General features: G+C 37.8%; 1 protein-coding gene across 2 annotated transcripts in view; it reads right to left on the minus strand.

The window, feature by feature from the left end:
• Positions 1 to 25,931, minus strand: part of FBN2 (fibrillin 2) — a 233,974-nt gene that overhangs the window by 148,431 nt on the left and 59,612 nt on the right. For both annotated transcript variants that reach the window (XM_079916031.1, XM_079916032.1), the window contains exons 6-7: positions 20,519 to 20,716; positions 3,820 to 3,945 (exon numbers count right to left, since the gene is read on the minus strand). In XM_079916031.1, the coding sequence (XP_079772157.1) occupies positions 3,820 to 3,945; positions 20,519 to 20,716 (324 nt within the window). The remainder of the gene's footprint in view (positions 1 to 3,819; positions 3,946 to 20,518; positions 20,717 to 25,931) is intronic.

Below are 25,931 nucleotides of genomic sequence, written 5' to 3' on the forward strand. Positions count from 1 at the left end.
TAGTTCGGTTCCAATTTTCCCTACTGTTGTTCTCCTTCCCCTGCAATTTCAATTCTAAAGTCATAAAGAATGGATTATTTTAGCACAGTAGTACATAATAAACTTTCATTTTAATAAATAGAAAATATAGCAAAATCTCCACAGCCAGTACAAGGATCACCGAAATGGGTCTAACTCTGACCCTGCTGGATTGCAGGGCATGACCACAGAATGCAATGAGCAAACAGGTACCCCTGTTGCTTCTGCTGTCTCCATGAGTTTTCCCCTGTAAATACAGTCCATGAGTTGGAGTGTGTGCTGCCCGGTCACCCACCTTTGCTTGCTCAACAGAGCTTGCTGAGAGTGAAAGCTCTGGAATGAATCTAGCAGGTTGGACCCCTGGCTCCATGGTTTCCTAGCCATTAAACCTTGCAAAAGTCACTCAGACTCTCTGTGCCTCAGTCTCTTCTTCTGTAAAGTGGGTTAATAATAGTAACCAACCTCACAGCACTGTATTATGATTTAATAAGAAAACCCATGTAAAGTGGTTTAAGTATAGTTGAGAATAAATTAAGTGCTCCATAAATATTAGCTTTTATTAATATGTTATTTTGGCACAAATTACCTGCAGGCAGACTCAGACAAAAAATTACTAATAATGCACAATAAAAAGTGTTGTGATAGAGGAATACCTTATTTGTTATGAGAGCAGAAAGTAGATTTGAGTTTAACAGCGTGGGCTTTCTTATTTACGGGAGAGGGGATTTATGTTTTAACTACAGTGTTGCAAATTTCTTAAGAAGATTTAAAAGCTAGTTCTGTGTTTTTTAAATTAATGACCTAAAACGTTTTCCAATGTTTACAGTCCCCTTACTTGAATCTCAATCTTTAATATGTAGTTTTCTTTGGGAGAAATAGTCAATGAATTTATTTATTATTTATTTTGAAGTTAATACACTTTTGGTAATATGAGTAAAAGTAAGTACCTTTCAGTTTAGCACAGACGTTTATTTTCCACGGTTTATCAGAGTTGGAACAGCAGCTAACGATACTGTGCCAACAACTTTCATGAGTTTCATGAGCATAAATAAATACATTTGTTGTCACAAATCCCAAACAACTAAATACTGTGGTAATGGAGCAAAGCTGAAGACCCTTCAGAATAAATTGCAAACAACTATTTGACATGTAAAGGGCCACGGAAGGGAATCTTTCCAATACAGTGATGCTATTTTCCTGCCTTCCATTTAAGCCATGAAAGAATAACTAGCTCAAGGAATGTCAAAGAAGGTATAGTCTGGGAGGAGGGATCATGTAAGGACATCTGGTACCTACTTGTGCTTTATCCAAGTGGACTGAAATTCAAAATAACATATTTTATTATAAAAAAGAAAAATGTGGACAGTCTTCTGATACACCATTTCACATTATATTGATATGTTCTGCTTTTCTTCTTCATTTAAATTAAACAGACATTTAGATGAATGAATCTTTGAAAAGCGAAAATAACTGAAACAACTTTCTTTCTGGATGTGAATAAATAGTTTATTCCACCAAAGAATAATTTTGCCCACTGTATGACAGAATTAGGAAAAGGTTTTGTAGGCAATCTGGCCCAGGAGAAATAAGATATGACTTTTGTAGACATGAGAGGTATTATTGAATCTGGGATACTAACTTAGTGATGGGGGAAAATAACTGATTCTTTTACAGACAACCAGAGAGGGAGAAACATATATTCCTTTCTGCTTTGGACTCAGATTAACTGCTCGGACAGTAGCCTATAACTGAACATGAGAAAAAAGAATCCACCCGACTAATGATGTGAAACAAAACAGGCCTCAATGATAGATACAGAGTCACAGGTTTCAAACATTAAATTAGGAGATGAATGCTCCTTCACCATTTTTTTTTCATTTTAGTATAAACTATATATGTTCAAACTTCCAGTAGAACAAGCCTTTTAGGATAAGATTTTAGTTAAGAAGATATCCCAATGAACAAGCAGAAGATAGTTCTTCCTCTTAAATAGAGAGTGAAGGTCCCTGACCTCAAAAGCATTTCCTGCAGGTGACCAAAGAGGGACAATGACACAAAAATCTAAAAATGCTAAACTGCACTTAAGGTTCATGCTCTTGGTTTTTGAATTGCAACCAAAGTAAAATAAGATTATTAAGAAAGTGAAAAAAAAGTCAGATGAAGGAAAAATTCCCATCATGAAGATCACTGGCCTCTTTCCAAAAACAATGTCAACTCTGGCCCCATATTTTCTTTTCTTTTGGATATTCAACCCAAGTAAAAGAACTTAACTTATTATCTAGCCTGTTCCCAATGAATCAATATAGCTTACGATATATCAGGAACTGTTCCAGGCTCTTTGATATAACATGAACCAAGACAGAGTTTTTGTCCTCAACGATCTTACTCAAGTGTTGAAGTGAGATGGTCAATAAACAAATACACATACAAAAAAATCAATAACACAATTCTTCAAAGTTATTAACGTGACTTTGCAGTTCCTTGTTAATGCTACCACCACTCCCCTAATGACATATTCAAAGCTCTAGTTACCTTTCTTATTTCTGAACAGATCTAGTAACTTACAGACTGAAAAAGATTTCTTTGGAGAATTTCATTGCCATATGAACAGAAATATAAAATGTGCTATAATAGAAATAGGGAGGGCATCACTTGAAACTAAATCTTTTAGTACTTCTATATTTCACATTCATTGTAATCCACATAAAAAATTAAAATCTTACCTTTGACAGTTGGTCAAAAGTAATTGCTATCATCGTATTTTTATTTAGAACAAACAGTAGCTTTAAACTTATGGCAACACTTTTGCATTGATACTACATAAACTATATGTAAACTGACTATAATTCAAAACCTGTAACTGAGTGTAGCAACAGTTTATAGTCTTTCCAGATATATTATGCCACCAATTACACTAAATAATTTTATGTAAGGAAACACCACTTGATCTTTTACATAAAGAGACACTATAACCCAAAGAAAATTGATAATACTCACTTTTAAGACCTATTCAAATAAATATGACTTAGACACAAAGTAAAGGCTTCATAAAATCCTTAGCTTTCAAATTCTAATCACCACTTCTTCCAATCATACTATTCCCCACCAATCCCAAACATTAAATCACATAATTTTTTCTCGGCTTTGGTTAAATGGATTTGGCTGCCTGGGCAGGAAATAAGGAAAGAGACGACTGGATTCAGGGCTCCAGGTGGCGCCTACATTACATCAATAGCCCCCTTTCCTAAAGAACATAGACAAGTGCGAATAGAGTGGCACTGACTTTCGCCAAACTGTGTCTTGGTTCTATATGTTGTTTTTATGAAACGTGCTGTAGAAAAGGCTCATTCCATTTCAACTAAGAAGTAATACATTGTTGGATGATTAATGGAAATGTCACAACCACTCTCATCAATCGGCGGCTGTGCCTTCTCACGTATAATCAAACACTCTCCTTGTTCCTAGGAACTAGTCTGTACCCAATTTTAATGTTTGATATAATTTCATAAGTGAAATAGAAAACTATTTCATTAAGGAAAAAATATAAATGGCTGGATTACTCTGACTCTTACTAAAACAAACTGAGATAACAAATGTAAAATGATCATTGGCTCTTTTTCCAAATCAACCCCATTAATTACACAAACTAATACAAAACTACTCTAAGGTTATTCCTTCACTTTCATATTAAAATAAATAATTACAATTGTGATTAAATCCTCCAAAACTCAAAATGAAGTCATGTTTTTCTTGGATTCAGAGTCAACAATTAGACATGTCCCTCAAAATAGAGACCCTTACCTTCACATTTCTGAGTAGTTTCACTCTGCTTGTGACCAGCAGGACATTTGCATTCAAAAGAGCCCACTGTATTGATGCAGTTTCCTCCCTGGCATATCCCAGGAATAGCCTGGCATTCGTCAACGTCTGTAAGAAGAAAGTATTTTCAATATAGATATCATTGATTTTCACAATATCTATGTCTATTTGTACATACATATTTCTTGAATGCACAGAAGATATTCGCTTGTTCGCAAGAGAATGAGGTGTGAGGAGTCAGGATCCCTTTGTATGCATGCATTTTAACTTATATAAATGGTATATGTTAAAGATCTCATTTTGTTTCTTGATTTTTTCTTTTAGAATTTTGTTTCTACAAACCATCCATCTTGTTATGTGGGCAACCAATCTCTTGCTTTGATTTGCTGCAGAACACTTAGTGTGCTTACTCTCCCGGTGATGGGCACTCAGCATCCTCCAACTTCTCACCACCTCAGGTGAACAAACAGATAATATGACTAGACGTACATCTATTAAAGTAATTTAATTCATAGTTTAAAATCTTTGCCCAAAGAAAACTTCAGGTCTAGTGGCTTTGCTGTTAAATTCTTTCAAACATTTAAGAAAGAAACAATACCAGTTGTACACAAATTCATACAGAAAAGAGAAGACACTGCCCAACCCATTTTATTGAGCTGGCATCACCCTGAAACCAAAGCCAGACAAAGACATCATAAGAAGGAAAACGAGGGGCGGAGGGGAAGATGGCGGAAGAGTAAGACGCGGAGATCACCTTCCTCCCCACAGATACACCAGAAATACATCTACTCGTGGAGCAACTCCTACAGAACACCTACTGAACGCTGGCAGAAGACCTCAGACCTCCCAAAAGGCAAGAAACCCCCCACGTACCTGGGTAAGGCAAAAGAAAAAACAGAGACAAAAGAATAGGGACGGCACCTGCACCAGTGGGAGGGATCTGTGAAGGAGGAACGGTTTCCACACGCTAGGAAGCCCCTTCGCGGGTGGAGACTGCGGGAGGCAGAGGGGGAAGCTTTGGAGCTGCGGAGGAGAGCACAGCAACAGGGGAACGGAGGGCAAAGTGGGGAGATTCCCGCACAGAGAATCAGGGCCGACCGGCACTCACCAGCCCAAGAGGCTTCTCTGCTCACCCGCCGGGGCGGGCGGGGCTGCGAGCTGAGGCTCGGGCTTTGGTCGGAGCTCCGGGAGAGGACTGGGGTTGGCGGCGTGACCACAGCCTGAAGGGGTTAGTGCACCACGGCTAGCCGGGAGGGAGTCCGGGAAAAGGCCTGGAGCTGCCGAAGAGGCAAGAGACTTTTTCTTCCCTCTTTGTTTCCTGGTGCGTGAGGAGAGGGGTTTAAGAGCGCTGCTTAAAGGAACTCCAGAGACGGGCGCGAGCCGTGGCTAAAAACACGGACCCCAGAGACGGGCGCGAGCTGCGGCTAAAAGCGCGAACCCCAGAGACCGGCGCGAGCTGCGGCTAAAAGCGCGAACCCCAAAGACGGGCGCGAGCCGCGGCTAAAAGCGCGAACCCCAGAGACGGGAGCGAGCCGCGGCTAAAATGGTGGACCCCAGAGACGGGTGTGAGCCGCAGCTAAACGCGCGGACTCCACAGACAGGCGCGAACCGCGGCTAAAAGCGCGGGCCCCAGAGACGGGGCTAAGGCTGCTGCTGCCGCCACCAAGGGGCCTGTGTGCGAGCACCGGTCACTAGCCACACCCCTCTTCCGGGGAGCCTGTGCAGCCAGCCACTGCCAGGGTCCCAGGATCCAGGGACAACTTCCTGCGGAGAACGCACGACGGGCCTCAGGCGGGTGCAACGTCACGGTGGCCTCTGCCGCCGCAGGCCTGCCCCACACGCCGTGCCCCTCTCTCCCCCCCGGCCTGAGTGCGCCAGAGCCCCCGAATCAGCGGCTCCTTTAACCCCGTCCTGTCTGAGCAAAAAACAGACGCCCTCCAGCGACCTACACGCACAGGCGGGGCCAAACCCAAAGCTGAGCCCCTGTGAGCTGTCAGAACAAAGAAGAGAAAGGGAAATCTCTCCCAGCAGCCTCAGAAGCAGCGGATTAAAGCTCCACAATCAACTTGATGTACCCTGCATCTGTGGATTACATGAATAGACAAGGGGAGGTGGACTTCAAGAGCAAGATCTATGATTTTTTCCCCTTTTCCTCTTTTTGTGAGTGTGTATGTGTATGCTTCTGTGTGAGATTTTGTCTGTATATCTTTGCTTCCACCATTTGTCCTAGGGTTCTATCCGTCCGTTTTTTTTTTTTTACTTTTTCTTAATAATTTTAATAACTTTATTATACTGTACCTTTCTTTCTTTCTTTCTTTCTTTCTTTCTTTTTCTTTCTTTTCTTTCTTTCTTTCTTTCTTTCCTTCCTTCCTTCCTTCCCTCCTTTAGACAAACAATCATCCCAAATTGAGGAGGTGGACTTTGAGAGCAAGATTTATGATTTTTTCCCCTTTACCTCTTTTTGTGAGTGTGTATGTGTAAGCTTCTGTGTGAGATTTTGTCTATATAGCTTTGCTTCCACCATTTGTCCTAAGGTTCTATCTGTCCCTTTTTTTCCCAAATAATTATTTTTTAATTTAATAACTTCATTATACTTTATTTTATTTTACTGTATCTTTCTTTTTTCCTTCCCTCCTTCCTTCCTTCCTCCCTCCCTCCTTTCTTTCCTTCTTTCTTTCTTTCTTTCTTCCTTCCTTCCTTCCCTCCTTTCTTTCTTTCTTTCTTTCTTCCTACTTCTATTAATTCTTTCTCTGTACTTTTTCTCCCTTTTATTCTGAGCCGTGTGGATGAAAGGCTCTTGATGCTGCAGCTAGGAGTCAGTGCTGTGCCTCTGAAGTGGGAGAGCCAACTTCAGGACACTGGTCCACAAGAGACCTCCCAGCTCCACATAATATCAAACGGTGAAAATCTCCCAGAGATCTCCATCTCAACACCAGCACCCAGCTTCACTCAACGACCAGCAAGCTACAGTGCTGGACATCTTATGCCAAACAACGAGCAAAACAGGAACACAAACCCACCCATTAGCAGAGAGGCTGCCTAAAATCAAAGTAAGTCCACAGACACCCCAAAACACACCACCAGACGTGGACCTGCCCACTAGAGAGACAAGACTCAGCCTCATCCACCAGAACACAGGCACTAGTCCCCTCCACCAGGAAGCCTACACAACCCACTGAACCAACCTTAGCCACTGGAGACAGACATCAAAAACAAGGGGAACTACGAACCCGCAGCCTGCAAAAAAGAGACCCCCAAACACAGTATGATAAGCAAAATGAGAAGACAGAAAAACACACAGCAGATGAAGTAGCAAGATAAAAATGCACCAGACCTAACAAATGAAGAGGAAATAGGCAGTCTACCTGAAAAAGAATTCAGAATAATGATAGTAAAGATGATCCAAAGTCTTGGAAATAGCATGGACAAAATGCAAGAAATATTTAACAAGGACCTAGAAGAACTAAAGATGAAACAAACAATGATGAACAACACAGTAAATGAAATGAAAAAGATTCTACATGGGATCAATAGCAGAATAACTGAGGCAGAAGAACGGATAAGTGACCTGGAAGATAAAAGAGTGAAAATAACTACTGCAGAGCAGAATAAAGAAAAAAGAATGAAAAGAACTGAGGACAGTCTCAGAGACCTCTGGGACAACACTAATCACACCAACATTCAAATTATAGGGGTTCCAGAAGAAGAAGAGAAAAAGAAAGGGACTGAGAAGATATTTGAAGAGATTATAGTTGAAAATTTCCCTAATATGGGAAAGGAAATAGTTAATCAAGTCCAGGAAGCACAGAGAGTCCCATACAAGATAAATCCAAGGAGTAATACGCCAAGACACATATTAAGCAAACTGTCAAAAATTAAATACAAAGAAAGCATATTAAAAGCAGCAAAGGAAAAACAAAAAATAACACACAAGGGAATCCCCATAAGGTTAACAGCTGATCTCTCAGCAGAAACTCTGCAAGCCAGAAGGGAGTGACAGGACATACTGAAAGTGATGAAGGAGAAAAACCTGCAAACAAGATTACTCTACACAGCAAGGATCTCATTCAGATTTGATGGAGAAATTAAAACCTTTACAGACAAGCAAAAGCTGAGAGAGTTCAGCACCACCAAACCAGCTTTACAACAAATGCTACAGGAACTTCTCTAGGCAAGAAACACAAGAGAAGGAAAAGACCTATAATAACGAACCCAAAACAATTAAGAAAATGGGAATAGGAACATACATACTGATACTTACCTTAAATGTGAATGGACTAAATGCTCCCACCAAAAGACACAGATTGGCTGAATGGATACAAAAACAAGACCCATATATATGCTGTCTACAAGAGACCCACTTCAGACCTAGAGACACATACAGACTGAAAGTAAGGGGATGGAAAAAGATATTCCATGCAAATGGAAACCAAAAGAAAGCTGGAGTAGCAATTCTCATATCAGACAAAATAGACTTTAAAATCAAGACTATTAGAAGACACAAATAAGGACACTACATAATGATCAAGGGATCGATCCAAGAAGAAGATATAACAATTGTAAATATTTATGCACCCAACATAGGAGCACCTCAATACATAAGGCAAATACTAACAGCCATAAAAGGGGAAATCGACAGTAACACATTCCTAGTAGGGGACTTTAACACCCCACTTTCACCAATGGACAGATCATCCAAAATGAAAATAAATAAGGAAACACAAGCTTTAAATGATACATTAAACAAGATGGACTTAGTTGATATTTATAGGACACTCCATCCAAAAACAACAGAATACACATTTTTCTCAAGTGTTCATGGAACATTCTCCAGGATAGATCATATCTTGGGTCACAAATCAAGCCTTGGTAAATTTAAGAAAATTGAAATCGTATCAAGTATCTTTTCTGACCAGAACGATATGAGACTAGATATCAATTACAGGAAAAGATCTGTAAAAACTACAAACACATGGAGGCTAAACAATACACTACTTAATAACGAAGTGATCACTGAAGACATCAAAGAGGAAATTAAAAAATACCTAGAAACAAATGACAACGGAGACACGACGACCCAAAACCTATGGGATGCAGGAAAAGCAGTTCTAAGAGGGAAGTTTATAGCAATACAAGCCCACCTTAAGAAGCAGGAAACATCTCGAATAAACAACCTAACCTTGCACCTAAAGCAATTAGAGAAAGAAGAACAAAAAACCCCCAAACTTAGCAGAAGGAAAGAAATCATAAAAATCAGATCAGAAATAAATGAAAAAGAAATGAAGGAAACAATAGCAAAGATCAATAAAACTAAAAGCTGGTTCTTTAAGAAGATAAACAAAATGGATAAACCTTTAGCCAGATTCATCAAGAAAAAAAGGGAGAAGACTCAAATCAATAGAATTAGAAATGAAACAGAAGAAGTAACAACTGACACTGCAGAAATACAAAAGATCATGAGAGATTACTACAAGCAACTCTATGCTAATAAAATGGACAACCTGGAAGAAATGGACAAATTCTTAGAAATGCACAACCTGCCAAGACTGAATCAGGAAGAAATAGAAAATATGAACAGACCAATCACAAGCACTGAAATTGAAACTGTGATTAAAAATCTTCCAACAAACAAAAGCCCAGGACCAGATGGCTTCACAGGCGAATTCTATCAAACATTTAGAGGAGAGATAACACCTCTCCTTCTCAAACTCTTCCAAAATATAGCAGAGGGAGGAACACTCCCAAATTCCTTCTATGAGGCCACCATCACCTTGATATCAAAACCAGAGAAGGATGTCACAAAGAAAGAAAACTACAGGCCAATATCACTGAGGAACATAGATGCAAAAATCCTCAATAAAATACTAGCAAACAGAATCCAACAGCACATTAAAAGGATCATACACCATGATCAAGTGGGGTTTATTCCAGGAATACAAGGATTCTTCAATATACGCAAGTCTATCAATGTGATAAACCATATTAACAAATTGAAGGAGAAAAACCATATGATCATCTCAATAGATGCAGAGAAAGCTTTTGACAAAATTCAACACCGATTTATGATAAAAACCCTGCAGAAAGTAGGCATAGAGGGAACTTTCCTCAACATAATAAAGGCCATATATGACAAGCCCACAGCCAACATCATCCTCAATGGTGAAAAACTGCAAGCATTTCCACTAAGATCAGGAACAAGACAAGGTTGCCCACTCTCACCACTCTTACTCAACATAGTTTTGGAAGTTTTAGCCACAGCAATCAGAGAAGAAAAGGAAATGAATCCAAACCGGAAAAGAAGAAGTAAAGCTGTCACAGTTTGCAGATGACATGATACGATACATAGAGAATCCTAAAGATGCTACCAGAAAACTACTAGAGCTAATCAATGAATTTGGTAAAGCAGCAGGATACAAAATTAATGCACAGAAATCTCTGGCATACCTATACACTAATGATGAAAAATCTGAAAGTGAAATCAAGAAAACACTCCCATTTACCATTGCAACAAAAAGAATAAAATATCTAGGAATCAACCTACCTAAGGAGACAAAAGACCTGTATGCAGAAAATTATAAGACACTGATGAAAGAAATTAAAGATGATACAAATAGATGGAGAGATATACCATGTTCTTGGATTGGAAGAATCAACATTGTGAAAATGACTCTACTACCCAAAGCAATCTATAGATTCAATGCAATCCCTATCAAACTACCACTGGCATTTTTCACAGTACTAGAACAAAAAAATTTCACAATTTGTATGGAAACACAAAGGACCCCGAATAGCCAAAGCAATCTTGAGAACGAAAAACAGAGCTCGAGGAATCAGACTCCCTGACTTCAGACTATACTACAAAGCTACAGTAATCAAGACAGTATGGTATGGCACAAAAACAGAAAGATAGATCAATGGAACAGGGTAGAAAGCCCAGAGATAAACCCACGCACATATGGTCACCTTATCTTTGATAAAGGAGGCAGGATGTACAGTGGAGATAGGACAGCCTCTTCAATAAGTGGTGCTGGGAAAACTGGACAGGTACATGTAAAAGTATGAGATTAGATCACTCCCTAACACCATACACAAAAATAAGCTCAAAATGGATTAAAGACCTAAATCTAAGGCCAGAAACTGTCAAACTCTTAGAAGAAAACATAGGCAGAACATTCTCTGACAGAAATCACAGCAAGATCCTTTTTGACCCACCTCCTAGAGAAATGGAAATAAAAATAAACAAATGGGACCTAATGAAACTTCAAAGCTTTTGCACAGCAAAGGAAACCATAAACAAGACCAAAAGACAACCCTCAGAATGGGAGAAAATATTTGCAAATGAAGCAACTGACAAAGGATTAAACTCCAAAATTTACAAGCAGCTCATGCAGCTCAATAACAAAAAAACAAACAACCCAATCCAAAAATGGGCAGAAGACTTAAATAGACATTTCTCCAAAGAAGATATACAGACTGCCAACAAACACATGAAAGAATGCTCAACATCAATCATAAGAGAAATGTAAATCAAAACTACAATGAGATATCATCTCACACCAGTCAGAATGGCCATCATCAAAAAATCTAGAAACAATAAATGCTGGAGAGGGTGTGGAGAAAAGGGAATACTCTTGCACTGCTGGTGGGAATGTGAATTGGTTCAGCCACTATGGAGAACAGTATGCAGGTTTCTTAAAAAACTACAAATAGAACTACCATATGACCCAGCAATCCCACTACTGGGCATATATCCTGAGAAAACCAAAATTCAAAAAGAGTAATGTACCAAAATGTTCATTGCAGCTCTATTTACTATAGCCCAGAGATGGAAACAACCTAAGTGCCCATCATCGGATGAATGGATAAAGAAGATGTGGCACATATATACAATGGAATATTACTCAGCCATAAAAAGAAACGAAGTTGAGCTATTTGTAATGAGGTGGATGACAGACAGGATGGACTCTGTCTGTCATACAGAGTGAAGTAAGTCAGAAAGAGAAAGACAAATACCGTATTCTAACACATATATATGGAATTTAAGAAAAAAAAATGTCATGAAGAACTTAGGGGTAAGACAGGAATAAAGACACAGACCTACTGGAAAGCGGACTTGAGGATATGGGGAGGGGAAAGGGTGAGCTGTGACAGGGCGAGAGAGAGGCATGGACATATATACACTAACAAACGTAAGGTAGATAGCTAGTGGGAAGCAGCCACATGGCACAGGGATATTGGCTTGGTGCTTTGTGACCACCTGGAGGGGTGGGATAGGGAGGGTGGGAGGGAGGGAGACGCAAGAGGGAAGAGATATGGGAACATATGTATAACTGATTCATTTTGTTATAAAGCAGAAACTAACACACCATTGTAAAGCAATTATACCCCAATAAAGATGTTAAAAAAAAAAAAAAAAGAAGGAAAACGAGAAGAATATCTTTTTGGAATAGGCACACAAAAATTATTAGCAAGTCAACTTTAGCAATATATAAAAAAGTTAATACGTCATAACTAAGTGGAGTTTATCCCAGGAACTAGGTTGTATCAACATTCAAGCATAAATCAATTCATCATATTAACAGATTAAGGAAAACATATGAGTATATCATAGATGTGAAAAAAGCAATGACAAAGTTCAACATTCATTCATTGTTTTAAAAATCTTGGTAAACCAGAAATACAAGGGAATGTACTCAACCTGATAAAGGGCGTGTACAAAAAAACTAGAGCTAATATATTATAGGAGATTGGGAAAAATTCTTTTATTTAGAGTTTCTGAATCTTTCATTTTATATCTATGTAAACTTGCCTTATTTCTCTTTGTGTAAAAGGTAACTCGGTATATTGTTATGATGAACACTGTATATAAAAGGAAATATAATATATAAGCTTATGCAAACTTACATTACCTAGTCAAATTGACAGGCCAACATAACAGATTTATTAGTATTACATCTTTAATTACAAAATAACATATACTCATTATAATAAACATTAAAGATGCAGAAAATAGAAAATTGAAGAGATAGCCATTGATATAAGTGAGTAGTCTGTTCTTTTAGACTTATTCACACACACATTCAGAGTGGTGGTCCATTTATTTCACAAGAATAAGATCACACTGTATGTGTTGTTCTGCATCTTGTTTTTTTTCCATTAAAATATTTTGTGGATATATTTCTATGTCAGTATATATTTATCCTATTATTTTTTTGGTAAGCCCACACGTTTGGTATATCTTAGTGTGTAAATTAGGGAATTTAAGTCTACAAAAGAGCTTAGCATCCTTATTATTTCTTCCGCACTTTAACTATCTGTCTATAAAACTAATTACAATAGTCCAAAGTGTTTTTATCCTGAAATTAAAGTAGATATCATTGTCTTATTAAAGGATAGCTGATCCAAACAAAAAGCAACTGGAATGAAATACATGACAGGAGGTTTATATCCTGAACAGTTTAATTTACATTTCGAACTGTATTATTTTAAAAATGTACTAAATTTCCACCCTCATTACAGTGTGGTATAAAACATCCCTAGAAACCTCTTTTCCTGGCAGATAAATCAGAGAAAGAATATCTCGGTATAAGCTAAAAAATGAGGCCAAACCTATAAATCCCTTAATACTATTCATAAAAGCTTTGACTACATATTTAGTAGATTCAGTAATTTTTCAAAGGAAAAAGCAATCTGACTTTACAGGGTTTATTTTGTAATTGCCTAAAAAGTACTTTCCTAGAAAAAAAGAAATAAAACTTTTTGAAATATCCTAGAGTGAGCAGCTATACAGAATTAATTTCTTTGGGTAGATCAAGTTAATCACTAAAATAAAAAAGAAAATTTTAAAGAAATCTTATAGAAATAATCAACATGAACCTAGAAGCACACGAGTGCTCCCTATAAAATCAAAAGAAGCAAGCCTCAGACCTCCAAATTATGCAAGAGTTTCTGCATCTTCCAAGTGCCAGCATAAGGAACTACTAACGTCTGATTAGTTTTCCACTGTCCAAGTTATACAGATGGGTTTCTGTTCCTCCCTTCAACTCAGGCACAAACTTACTATTTCTTTAAATGCTGGATAACTTCAAATCACATGCAAGGATTTTACAGAATAATATTGAATCTTTTGAAACTTAAACCTTATATAATCCCTTCAGTCTATGTCTACTAAGGTTATAAATAATGTAACAAAGCAATAGTAATTCTAGTTTATGAACTCATTTCTTCTCCAACTTCTTCAAATAAACTTGCCCTAAGAGATTAAACTGATTTTATTATATAAATTAGTATTAGATGGTATATTATTTTTAGTTGACATTAAAATGTGAAAATATATGTGCCAGTGTTACAGGCATATAAAAATGGTTCATTTAATTTATATCTGTGGGAACTAAGGACCAATTCCTATTACTGTATTAATAGTGCATGATTTTTTAACTTGGCCTGTCCCCAGATTAGATACATTTTTAAAATGTAAGTTCTTATTCTACACTCCACATATATTCATACATAGTACTTCTACTTCTACAAAAACAAATGCCAATCTTTAAGTACAACAATTGAAGAATAGGTCTGTCTCTGACTGGAGCCTAAGACATACAGGGTATCTTGGCAACCGTTCAATGTGGTTTGATTCGGCCAGAATACCTATTCATGTATTCACAAAATTCCAATGTTGAATAAATGATCATCCCAACAAGCAAATATTGGTAACTTACTACCTGTAGGACTCCGAACTAAAAACAAACAGACCATGGTTCTGTCTCAATCTTCCTTATCTCAACAAATGTCATCATTGTTTATCCCGATGTCAAAGTCAGAAACCTAAGTGATAAACTCGGCATCCTCTCACTTGTCTCACTTCATTCCATCAATAACAAGTGCTTACTTCCTAGATATATCTCAAATCTTGGCCCTATGCCTCTATTCTGGTCTCAACCTCCATGATATATCACCTGTACTGCTGCAGGAAACTTCTGTTATTTTTTGCTTCCACTCTGGCCCCCCTAGAGTTGATTCTTTACAGAGCAACTAAAGGACTTTTATTTACATATGTGTAAATCAAGGACAGAAGTCTGTAGACACTGCCACACTGTTTTCTGGTCTATGAGTTGCTCTACAGAAGTTTGAGACCAGTTAAGATATTCCCTTTAACAAAGATATTTGCTTATTCTGTCTTATTATGCCCACAAAATTTTCCTTATCTTCTCTCTCTTATTGAACTTTTGTGCCTTCCAATCTGCAAACTGAAGCTTTTATCTCTTTTAGAAAATGTTTCTATATTATCTTTATGCTTTTTTTCAGTTCCTTTCTTCAGTTTTCTTTACAACCTTTCTGCTGACTTCACTACCTTTCTGCTTCTTTACAATCATTATTTATTGTCCTCAGACATTTTGATTTGTGATTTCCTCAAGGTTAACCTTTGTCATTGAATTTTTTCAGTCTTATGTATGTTTGTATGTATATATGTAACATTTGCCTTTCATTAGGTAAAGTTTCAAATCCTTCTTCAGTTTCTTGAGTGCTACCAATGCACTATCTCTGATTGTCTTTTCTGAACTCTTAACAGTGCTTCTTTGAGCACCTGTTAAGAGAAGAACCATATTATTTTTCACTTCCTTGAGATAAAAGAGTATATGAACTTTGTGTTTATTTAGGTAATTCTTCCATAAAGCATGTTCCTCTGTCTTTTCCTTATGTTATTTCTCTCTTTTTTCAGCTTTTATATGTAAGCCTTTTCTCTTTAGTACTCACCTTTAAATGGGGCATTTCCTGCTGAAGCAAAAGTGGAGAAAGCCAAGAAGAAACAGGTTGATTTGAGAACTTCTGTAGAGACTCATGCAGCTTCTTACCAAACTCTCTCCACTTTCTTTTCCTCCTGGGTATTAATTTTAAACTTTCAGGTAGTGGTGTAGCTCCCACCTTCTGCCCTTTCAGATACAGACTCTGCAAGCTGCTCACCAGTGGCTCCCATATCCTCTTTTCCTTCCCCCTCCTTTACCTAAAGGAGCATCTCTGGGTTGGAAGGCTGGCTAGAGAATATTAGAAATGGCTTGCCACCAAAGACTCTCTTTCCATATGCCTTCAGTTACTCCGAGGGCCTGCAGTAGAATCCCTCTCTTATGGGATATACTCCTCCTCTCCAAGAGACCGTCCACATCCACTCAACAGCCTTTCAGGATGCTAATGCTCATGGCAAACACATAGAAGATTCTCCCTGTCCCCATGACTTCCCAACAACCGCCATGTGTCCATCACTGCTCTGAACTGGGGGTTGCAGAGTTTTATTTTAGAAGGGCTTGTTCTCTGTTATTCCTTTTCTTGTTAGTTTTTGTTGAGTTAGAAGAAGGGCAATATCCTGCTATTTTCAATACGAGTTCCTATAATCGACTATGTTTTAGGTAAATTTTTTGGATTGTTTAGGAACGGCTTGTGTTCACATAGTGTGAACTACAGTTAAACTTTGCAACGATCTGGTTAACTTGGTCAATGCAGACAGCCAAGATAAATTTGTGTTTAATAATTTATACTAATCAGATGAACCAAATCTCCTTTTCATTTTGTGCTATACAGAAGGCCTGCAAATAACATTCTACTGACAGTATCTTCCTCTCAGGATACACCTGAGGAACTAGCCATGCCTGCCTGGTTTCAGATAAGATTCAACTTCTCTACATGATTCATGTGCAGTCTGATTGAAGGATTAAATATTTCTGAATACTAATCCCATTTGACAAGGACAGGCACGAATACTTGTTTTGCAGGGACTGACTCAGGGTCTATACTGCTCTTTCTTTAAGTCCCTGTCTTGTGTCCTAGCTAGGTCCTGACTCTGTCACGTATGTCACAATTTCCATGCCTCTCACACTGCTTGGAATGGAGCAGAGGCCCAGCATCAGTCTATTACTATTGTCTATAATAAAGCAAAAGATGGATTTAAATAAGCAAATTTCTTCTGCCGTACTTCCAGTTTTGAAACATCTGGAGTAGTTTAAAAGCCTAATTTCTAAAAATCAAGCAACATAAATTAATAATTATACAAATTTTAATATATTTTGAAAATTTTAAAATATATTTGAAAATCTAAAAGACCCAAAGTATTATTCTTAAATAAAATACCCTTCTAATTAGAGTGAATGTGTAACATAGTAAAGATTTAAAAAGAAGAACCTATTTGTAAAAAAATAATACAACATATGCACGTGACAGTTTATGACATATATATTTAAAGTTTGTAGATATTCTTGGAAAAGAGCTTAATGCCACTTTTATTACCTTTAATTCACTCATTTTTATGCTAGCTTAAATTTTAAGGCTTATGTGAGCCAACTTTAGTCCTTCAATGTTTAATAAAATGAAGAATGTACAAGACTAAATGTAGATTAGACTTAGGCATAAGGGCTAGAACTGAAATGCTCTATATATGAAAGAAGTCAAGAATCATTATGATTGACCTCATAGTACCCTAGGAAGGTATACTCTTCTGACACTGCTTATTTGAGTACAGAAAGTCATGACAGCAACAGTGAAAAGTAAAAAGTTTACTAGTTTCCTCACAGCTTAGTTCTTGTTGGGTTTTTTTTTTGCAGTACGCGGGCCTCTCACTGTTGTGGCCTCTCCCGTTGTGGAGCACCGGCTCTGGAGGTGCAGGCTCGGCGGCCATGGCTCACGGGCCTAGCTGCTCCGTGGCATGTGGGATCTTCCTGGACTGGAGCACGAACCCGCGTCCCCTGTACCGGCAGTCAGACTCTCAACCACTGCGCCACCAGAGAAGTCCCACAGCTTAGTTTTTTTAAAGTGTCATCTTAATTTTCTGTTGGCCCTCATTTTTCACATTTATTTGGTTTACTACAAGACCTTATTTCATCCCCTCCTAAGCCATAGATAAAGTAATTCACTAATTGCATCAGCTACAGGATAATTTTATATTTAGAACTTCAGAAATGTCCTCCCTTGGCTAATATAAACCATGTTTTAAAACCAATATTAAACTGGCTATCATCTACACAGCTGAAATTTATTTTTAACTCCACAAAAATTTTCAGTTACACTATAAAAAAGATCACTATTATAAAAAAGAAGTCTGACATGTGTGTATCATGTTTTATTATCTTATATTTTTACGCCCTATTATCTTCCAAATTAATTTGGCAGAGTATTTGGGAAACAGTCTAGGAATTTAAAGGAAAAAATGAAATCACAGTAAGATGGAGTCTTAAAATAGCCTGAACTGAGGATTAGTGTTTAATTGAGAACTTTCTGACGATGCCATGATTTTGAAATAAAGCAGAACTTTTTCAACTTTTCCAGACCTTTTAACAATGTGGCAAATTTCATTTTGCTCCTGTGGCTGTATTAATCCATTATACTCCTGGGCAAATGGAGCCCAAAACTTATCTCTACTACATAAACAAATTCAAACAAATAAGCCTTCAGACATTACTCAATCCTGAAGGACATTCAGGAAGTTTGAGATCAGATCACACACTTTTTGTAATTGTGTTCAGAAAAACTAGGCCTCTCTGACAAAATATCAAGGTAAAGAAGCCTAAGTACAAATATAGAAGATGAGGAGAGTCAAAAATTTGCGATGTTTTGGTTGAAGTTGAGGGCTTTTCTCAACCTGGACTATTTCTACGAAACAGTGGTTTTTGGAAGTATTTTAATATCAATTCCATTTATTAATTCAAAAGATATTTACTGAGTATCTACTGCATGTTAGAATGCCTCAGAGACATTAATGAATAAAACAGATTTCTGCCCAAATGGAGCTTACATTCTATCTGGGGGACAGTAAAAGCAATAAAGACCATAAGCAAGTGCGTTAGAAGGTGATAAGTGCTAGAGAATAAACAAAAATTATTACTCTGGTAAATCTAGTCAGTATTAATCTAGTAGATCTATACAGCGTTTTATCTGTAATAGTAATCCATTAAATTACATAAATTATACAGTAATCTATACCTAACCTAGGAATTCTATGTAGTATGGTAAATACTATATACTATATAGTATAGTGTATCTTTTATAGAAAAAACTTGCTTTATCAGGAACTCTATAGAATCATACCGATAATCATATCAATGATTTAGAATGTTGTTATCCATAGTAAACAACAGATTAAAAATGACATTTAACCCAAACTTCATATTTGTTGTGGTTGGTATTAATCCAAGAGACAAAATACTCACAAAACCATTCTAAGTCCACAGCTGACAAGGCTTTTACATGCAAGTAAACATAAAGTTGTGAATCTGCTGGGTTATATGGTCATCTCTTGGGTATCCCGGTAGTTTTGATTTGAAAAGAGTTTAGATACAGATCATTTTTTAAACTACCTTTTTTTTTTTTTTGCGGTACGCGGGCCTCTCACTGCTGTGGCCTCTCCCGTTGCGGAGCACAGGCTCCGGACGCGCAGGCTCAGCGGCCATGGCTCACGGGCCCAGCCGCTCCACGGCATGTGGGATCTTCCCGGACCGGGGCACGAACCCGTGTCCCCTGCATCGGCAGGTGGACTCTCAACCACTGCGCCACCAGGGAAGCCCTAAACTACCTTTTATAAAACTACAAAACTAACACAAATCTTTGGAGGCCACTATCGGAGATACACTTACCAAATTACACAGAGCACTCAGATTTTATTATTCAATGGATTGAGGTTATATACAGGCTCCCCACACTACAATTTTCGTTTGGGTTTTAGGGCACTGGCCTGGTTTTCTGCAATATACCATTTACATGGGCTGGATAGGTAACCTCTCTACCTCTGACACTGGTTACTAACATCAGTTTGAAAGATTTCCCATCTAACTTTGTACATGATTTAATTAGAACAAATAAACCTAACTCTCATGACAAGTATGAGTAACATCATTTCTGTGAATAATACAAAAGTACTTTCCAGTTTCCTGTGATCCTCCCACCATTTGAAAGCTCATTATGGCACTCTGTTCCAAGCTCTAAAAACGTGTTTAATCCATATGACGTCAGAGAAGTTGCCAAAAAAGGCTAAGAATCATGGTGGCTGAAAAGTAATTATCCAGTTAAGTATTTAACAATTTCCGGCTATTTGGTTTAAAGTTTATGGTTGTAGCATCCTCAGGGCCCCAATCTAACCCTGATATGTGGTTAGGAAGATTGCCTGGAGACAAGATTGTAACCAACTGGTTATAAGCTCAGAAATAACTACAGTCATGGATGGAGTTAATACTTTGTCTCTGAAGATACTATTAATAACAATACCGGACGGCTCACTTCTCCCTGTCACCTGGGTTCAGGTTCTTATATGTTGAATGAGATTGGAAAGACAGAAAAACTGTGTCGCCTGGGTATTTACATATGCAAAGTTTGAGGGGCTGTAGCAGGGAGTGTGTAGCACCATCTGGATGAAGACATGGAATGGCTTATCCTCTGACTGTATTGAATATTTTTAATTGTATTTTAAAATTTTTCCCCAGTTTTTCATACTTTTCATATATCTCTTCTCCTTTTTGGTCAATTGAAAAATATTTATTAGGTGGCTAGAAGGTAAGCCATCTCTAGTCAGGCTTGCTGATGAGGCTCCTCTTGGAAACAGTATTGGGTTAAAGGTTCCCATCCACAGTGCCAGATTCTCCCAGCGCACTGAAAGGAGCCCAGACACATGGGTGACTCTGTGCACACAGGCTGAAGGCTAACTCACCTTGGCAAGCTCCAGTGCGGATGTTGGGGATGAAGCCCCGCCGGCAGGGCTGAGGCTGGGCGGGACACATCTCACAGGGGTGGCCCCAGGCCCGTCCAATGGTGGCACAGCACAGAGTCTTTGTGCAGACAATGCCTGTCAGCTGCCCTTGGCACATCTGGTTGTTGACCTGAGTGAAACATGGGCCTGTCCTGTAATCTGGAATGTGAAAGAAGACAGGAAGACAGGTTTTATGATCACACACCAATCTTACACCACGACCTCCAAATACATAAAACAGAGACTCTTCTGATGAAAACATCGCACAACAAGAGGCCAATGTGTTTGATTTTGAAAATTCTTAATTTTTCAATATTGAGAAGTGCATTACAAGAATTCAATGTATTCTACCCTAGACACTGTAAATAGATGGCTCAAGGGTTGTGTCTGGGACACAGATGTGTTTTCTTGGCCGCCTAATGTTTTAAAAGAATTTAAATGAGTAGCCAACATTTTTAAATGGGGAAATTTCACATGAAATTTATATTTCTGGCTTTTCTTAAAAAGTTGGAAGTTCTAGCCATGCTAGGCCTGACATGTTGCATGGCAGTAGTGGAGTGAAGTGTGTCCCCTCTATGACAGCACCGCCACAGCCACTCAGCCCTCTTCACTCACTGGTGTGCGCCACCTGTGCCCTGATGGTACCTGCTTTAGTGGCTCCTCTTTACCGAGAAAAATTTCTTCTTTCACTAGGTGGTCAAGAGTTCAGAAAATCAAAACAGAACCAATGAAGATATACCCTTCCATATCACGTCTATATTTGGGCAGTCCAGAATGTCTACAATCATTTAGTTCTAACAATTGATTTCTGTTTCCTTGTCAGTCTGTTTAGTTCTATGTGTAGCTCAGCTTGGAACACAGTACTAATAAGGCCCATGGTCATGGATTCTTTCCAAGTTAATATTATATGATCTCTATTCTCTAGAAGATGATTGTACAATTGTCCAGCTCGGTTATGATGATGATAAAAACGTTAGCAAATGTGTGTCACTTATGATCTACATGCAGACTCTTCTATGAATATTAAGGACAGCTATTATGACCCTTGGGTCACAAAGTGGTTCATGGACCAGCAACAAATGCATCACTCAGGAGCTGGTTAGAAATGCAGACTGAGGCCTCATACCAGACACACTGACTTAGAATATGCATTTAACAAGATATTTAGGAGATCCATACACACCTTAAAGTTTAAGAAGGACTGATCCAGACTACAAGCAACTTGAAAGCTGTGCATTTCTATTATATCTCTCTTCCTGCTATAATTTACTTAAATGACTCTTTAAGATGATCAGTATATGTATATTATTTTAAGCAGAACTGAATTATTAATGGATTTTTAATTTGTTGCTTGTGTTTTGAAAGACACAGAAAATCAGAGAAAGGTCAGTTTCCCAAAGACTGACCAATTAAATGATTAACATTTGTTATAAAGTTACAACAGAAATATGTGAAAAAGCTTTTCCCCCATTTACAGAGATTTGTATGCATACAGTTTATTAACTCTTGGGAATGTAAGAGGATAGTCAGGATTTCCTGATAAGCCTTAATGCAAATGACATAATTCCATTTGAAGGGGAAAGCCAGAACAAGTTTATTTCAGATTTTTGTAAGAACAAAACAATGTTACATTCCATGGAAGAACAGTCAATAATGTTGGTAAGATTTTTATGAAAAACTGTTCCTGGGAAATATCAAACTTGGATATAATTTAACATTCAAAATGCTAAACAAGAACAACTTAGATTTCATCTAAATGCTACAGTATGACAAAAATACACCTTAGAGCCACATAAAATTTCTGTTTCTTAATGAAGAATGAGGCTTTGTCAGATACAAGAACATTTTAAAAGTTCAATATAAAGGGAAAAAATCTAAAATAGGTAACTTTTTTAGCAAGCTGGCTTAACATTCTGTTACTCTGCAACTGAACTTCAACAAAAATAGCTCATTTTAATCCATTACACAAGAACAGATGTGCTGGCTGCAAATCACGTTTTTGAAGAAGACAATCTTTGTATTATACATGTAGATATGTCAACCTTGTAAAGAAGCATGCTTCCCATACCACAAATTGCCAGGTCATAAATTTTTTAAACCTACTCTATTGTCCTTCAGGCAACACGTTATTTTGCCATTTTAAATAAATATTAGACTTACGATAAATTGTATCACGTTCTGAACAAGTAGGGAAAAGCCTACTTTTCACCAAGTCTCTTTTTCTGTTTTTTTTTTCATAGATTCATGCATATATACCTACGTTCACATTCTGTACCCTTTTAGGATTCCCAGAGAGAAGCCTGCATAGCCTCTCTCATAATCTCATTCTTAAGTAAACCAGTTTGTCAGGAAATGCCTTCCTTCTAACTACAGCACCTTCTTAAAATTGTGTCCTCTTAGTCTGATCTTCTTGGAGAAGAGGACTATCTTGACAAGGATAGCTGTTTGTCCCTGCAAACGACCCTGCATGTTAAAGGCCCTAATTAAGCCAACCCCAGACTCCCCTTCCCGGAAACAGAGTTTACCATTCCTTATTTCTTCTGCCTGTATTTCCCTTCGTTAAGACTGTGCTTCAGAATCTATTTTCTTACATGGTTACACTTTGCTTTCTGGTTGGCAAGTGATTACCTTAAAATTTAAACTTACAATGTAACCTATTTATTCCAGAATTACTCACATGTAAAATGTGAACAAATATTAGATACTGAAAAGAGATTTAAATTTCCTGATCAGATTTTAAAACCATTCTGTCCCAGACATTACTAGCATTTTAATTATGGTCAAAGAGTACTAAGAGACCTTAATTAAATGTTATGATTGGCCATACACTCATCAAGTTTTCACTTCAAGTAAAATATTATTGTATACCATGCTAACGATTCATAGGTAAGGACATACTTGCAGTGTGTTAACAAAGGATAAAAGGAGTGAACTGCTTAACACTTGGTATGCTGGAACCAGTGGGTTGGAAACAGATATTTTCCTCATTACTATATGACCAAGAAAATTTTGTTAAAAATTATCCTGTGAAACACAAATATTGCTATTTTGATTTTCAAATATCTAACTGCAATACAGCATATTAATTGGCTTTATATAATTTCACTTTTATTCACATTAAGCAATTGGTACAATTAGCAAACTCATCAAAAACTTAAATTCATTAAGGTATAACTTATACATCTATATTCATCTGTTTTAAATGTACAATTCAATGATTTTTCATAAATTTTATTGAAATGTGCAACCATCCCCACAATCCAACTTTAGGACATTTGCATCACCCCAAAAAGATTCCTTGTGCTCATTCCCAGCCCCCATCAACCACTAATCTTTCTGTCACTATAAATCTGCCTTTTCTGGACAATTTCATAGAAATGGAATCATATGATATGTGATCTTTCTTGTCTGGCTTCTTTTGGTTAGCATAATGTTCTTGAGGATCATCCATGCTATGGCATGGGTCAGTACTTCAATCCTTTTTACTGCTGAATAATATTCCACTATATGGATATACCACATCTGATAACCAACCAGTGGCCTTTTGCTGGGCCGTACAGTGAGCACATGTTTGACTTTTAAAGAAACTGTCAAACTGTTTTCCAAAATGACTTCATGGTTTTATATTCCTACCAGTAATGAGTGAGAGTTCCAATTCCTCCACATCCGTGCTAATATTTTCTAGTTTCTATCTTTATTATTATAGCCTATGTTACCATTTTACTTTAAATAAATACAATTGAATATAGTTGGGAATTTTGCTATATTTCACAAGTCCTCTTAATATAACTAGCGATGCTAAACAGTGATAGCTAACCAAAGATGAGCATTATTGTCATATGGACAACCAGACAAACTTTGCAGAGGTTTCCAGAAGGTAAAGACAAAAACAGGTCTGCTGGGGATTTGGGATTGAGGGAGAAATTTTTTATTTATTCATTTATTTTTTTGCTTATTTATTCTTTTTGTTTTGTTTTGTGGAAGAGACGAGGATTACTAAAAGTCAATGGGAATGACCTAGTTGAAAGGGAGGGTTTCTGATTACCATAGAGAATAATAATTTCTAGTATAAGACCCCTAAGGAGTCAGGCTGAGAGTGAAACCAGAATTTGTGTGGAGTTATCCTTAGACAGGAGAAAAAAAGCACTGTTCTTGTAACCCAAGGCAGGAATGGCAGGCTGCACAGAGATGTAGGCATGTTTGTATAGTAGAGGATAACGAGCAATGTCCTCTCAGATACCTTCTCTTTTCTTTGTAAAACAGGTGGGACAGTAGGTCTTTGGCAGAGGTTAGCTGGGGTGTCAGATCTCGGAGGCTAACTGAGATGGACACTGCAGATACCAAGAGAGGGAGCTGACCTGAGAATCCAGCAAATTCCCAGGTGACAACAGCACCTCTCTATGGTGGGAGAATAAGCTGAACTTATAATGGGACCCATCTGTCTGTTTTGTGACTTTTTCCAACAGCTCTAGGCAGCTGAGAAGCTCACTCAGAGATAAGGGTTCATCTAGGATTAGGGTTTTGTCTGTCAGAGAAGAAAAAAATTCAGAATGGCAAGGGGGTGTAAGGTGTTGTTAGATATATTTTGAAATTATAGACTATGGAATCTAAGCTGGATGAGCTGGGAAGTGAAAAAAGGAATGGACTTACAGATTAAGAAGTGGGAGAAAGCAGTAAGATCAATAGACTAGGTGTCCCCAAGAAGCCCCACATGGGGCGGGAAATTAGTCACAGTGATAGCAATACATCAGCTGTCCATGTGGCTGTCGTAGTATTTATTTAACTGTCCGCAGAATGCAGTTAAGGTTCACAACTGCACAGATGTACACTCCATAATTTAGGAAAGCTACCCACAACTACTGTAATGTAAATGACATCCCCTGGAGCTGTGCAGTCAAATAATGCCATAAAGATATCCAAAATTCCATTCATCCCCACTTTAGTACACAAATAATTGCCTGATCCCAGAAGGTGTATGAAAATATGTGAGATTTCTCATCAAGCTGCACAGTCTTTGGACTTAAGCAAGAAGGCATTTCCATTCTTTCCATTCTCAGGAACCAAAGAAATACAACATGCAATCAAGTGATCGTCTTGTGTGGGAGCTGCAGACATGAGTGAGTACAATGAAGAACTAAGGAATGTGTATAATCTAAGTCTAATGATCCTGGCCATATGACAGTCTCCTTTGAGTAATGGAGTTTTTGACATAGCAATTACAAATAAGGTTTAGTGCATTCCATTATGGTTCTAATTGAGAATCTATCTAGTCAGTCTGCCAGCCGAAATATCTGATCACAGATATAACTGGAGCATGCAGAGAAGGCAACCACTCTAATTATAGTTTCCTTAGTCTCAATAAGATTTGCCTAAA

The sequence above is a fragment of the Stenella coeruleoalba genome, assembly GCF_951394435.1.
Source record: "Stenella coeruleoalba genome assembly, chromosome: 3".
Taxonomy (NCBI): domain Eukaryota; kingdom Metazoa; phylum Chordata; class Mammalia; order Artiodactyla; family Delphinidae; genus Stenella; species Stenella coeruleoalba.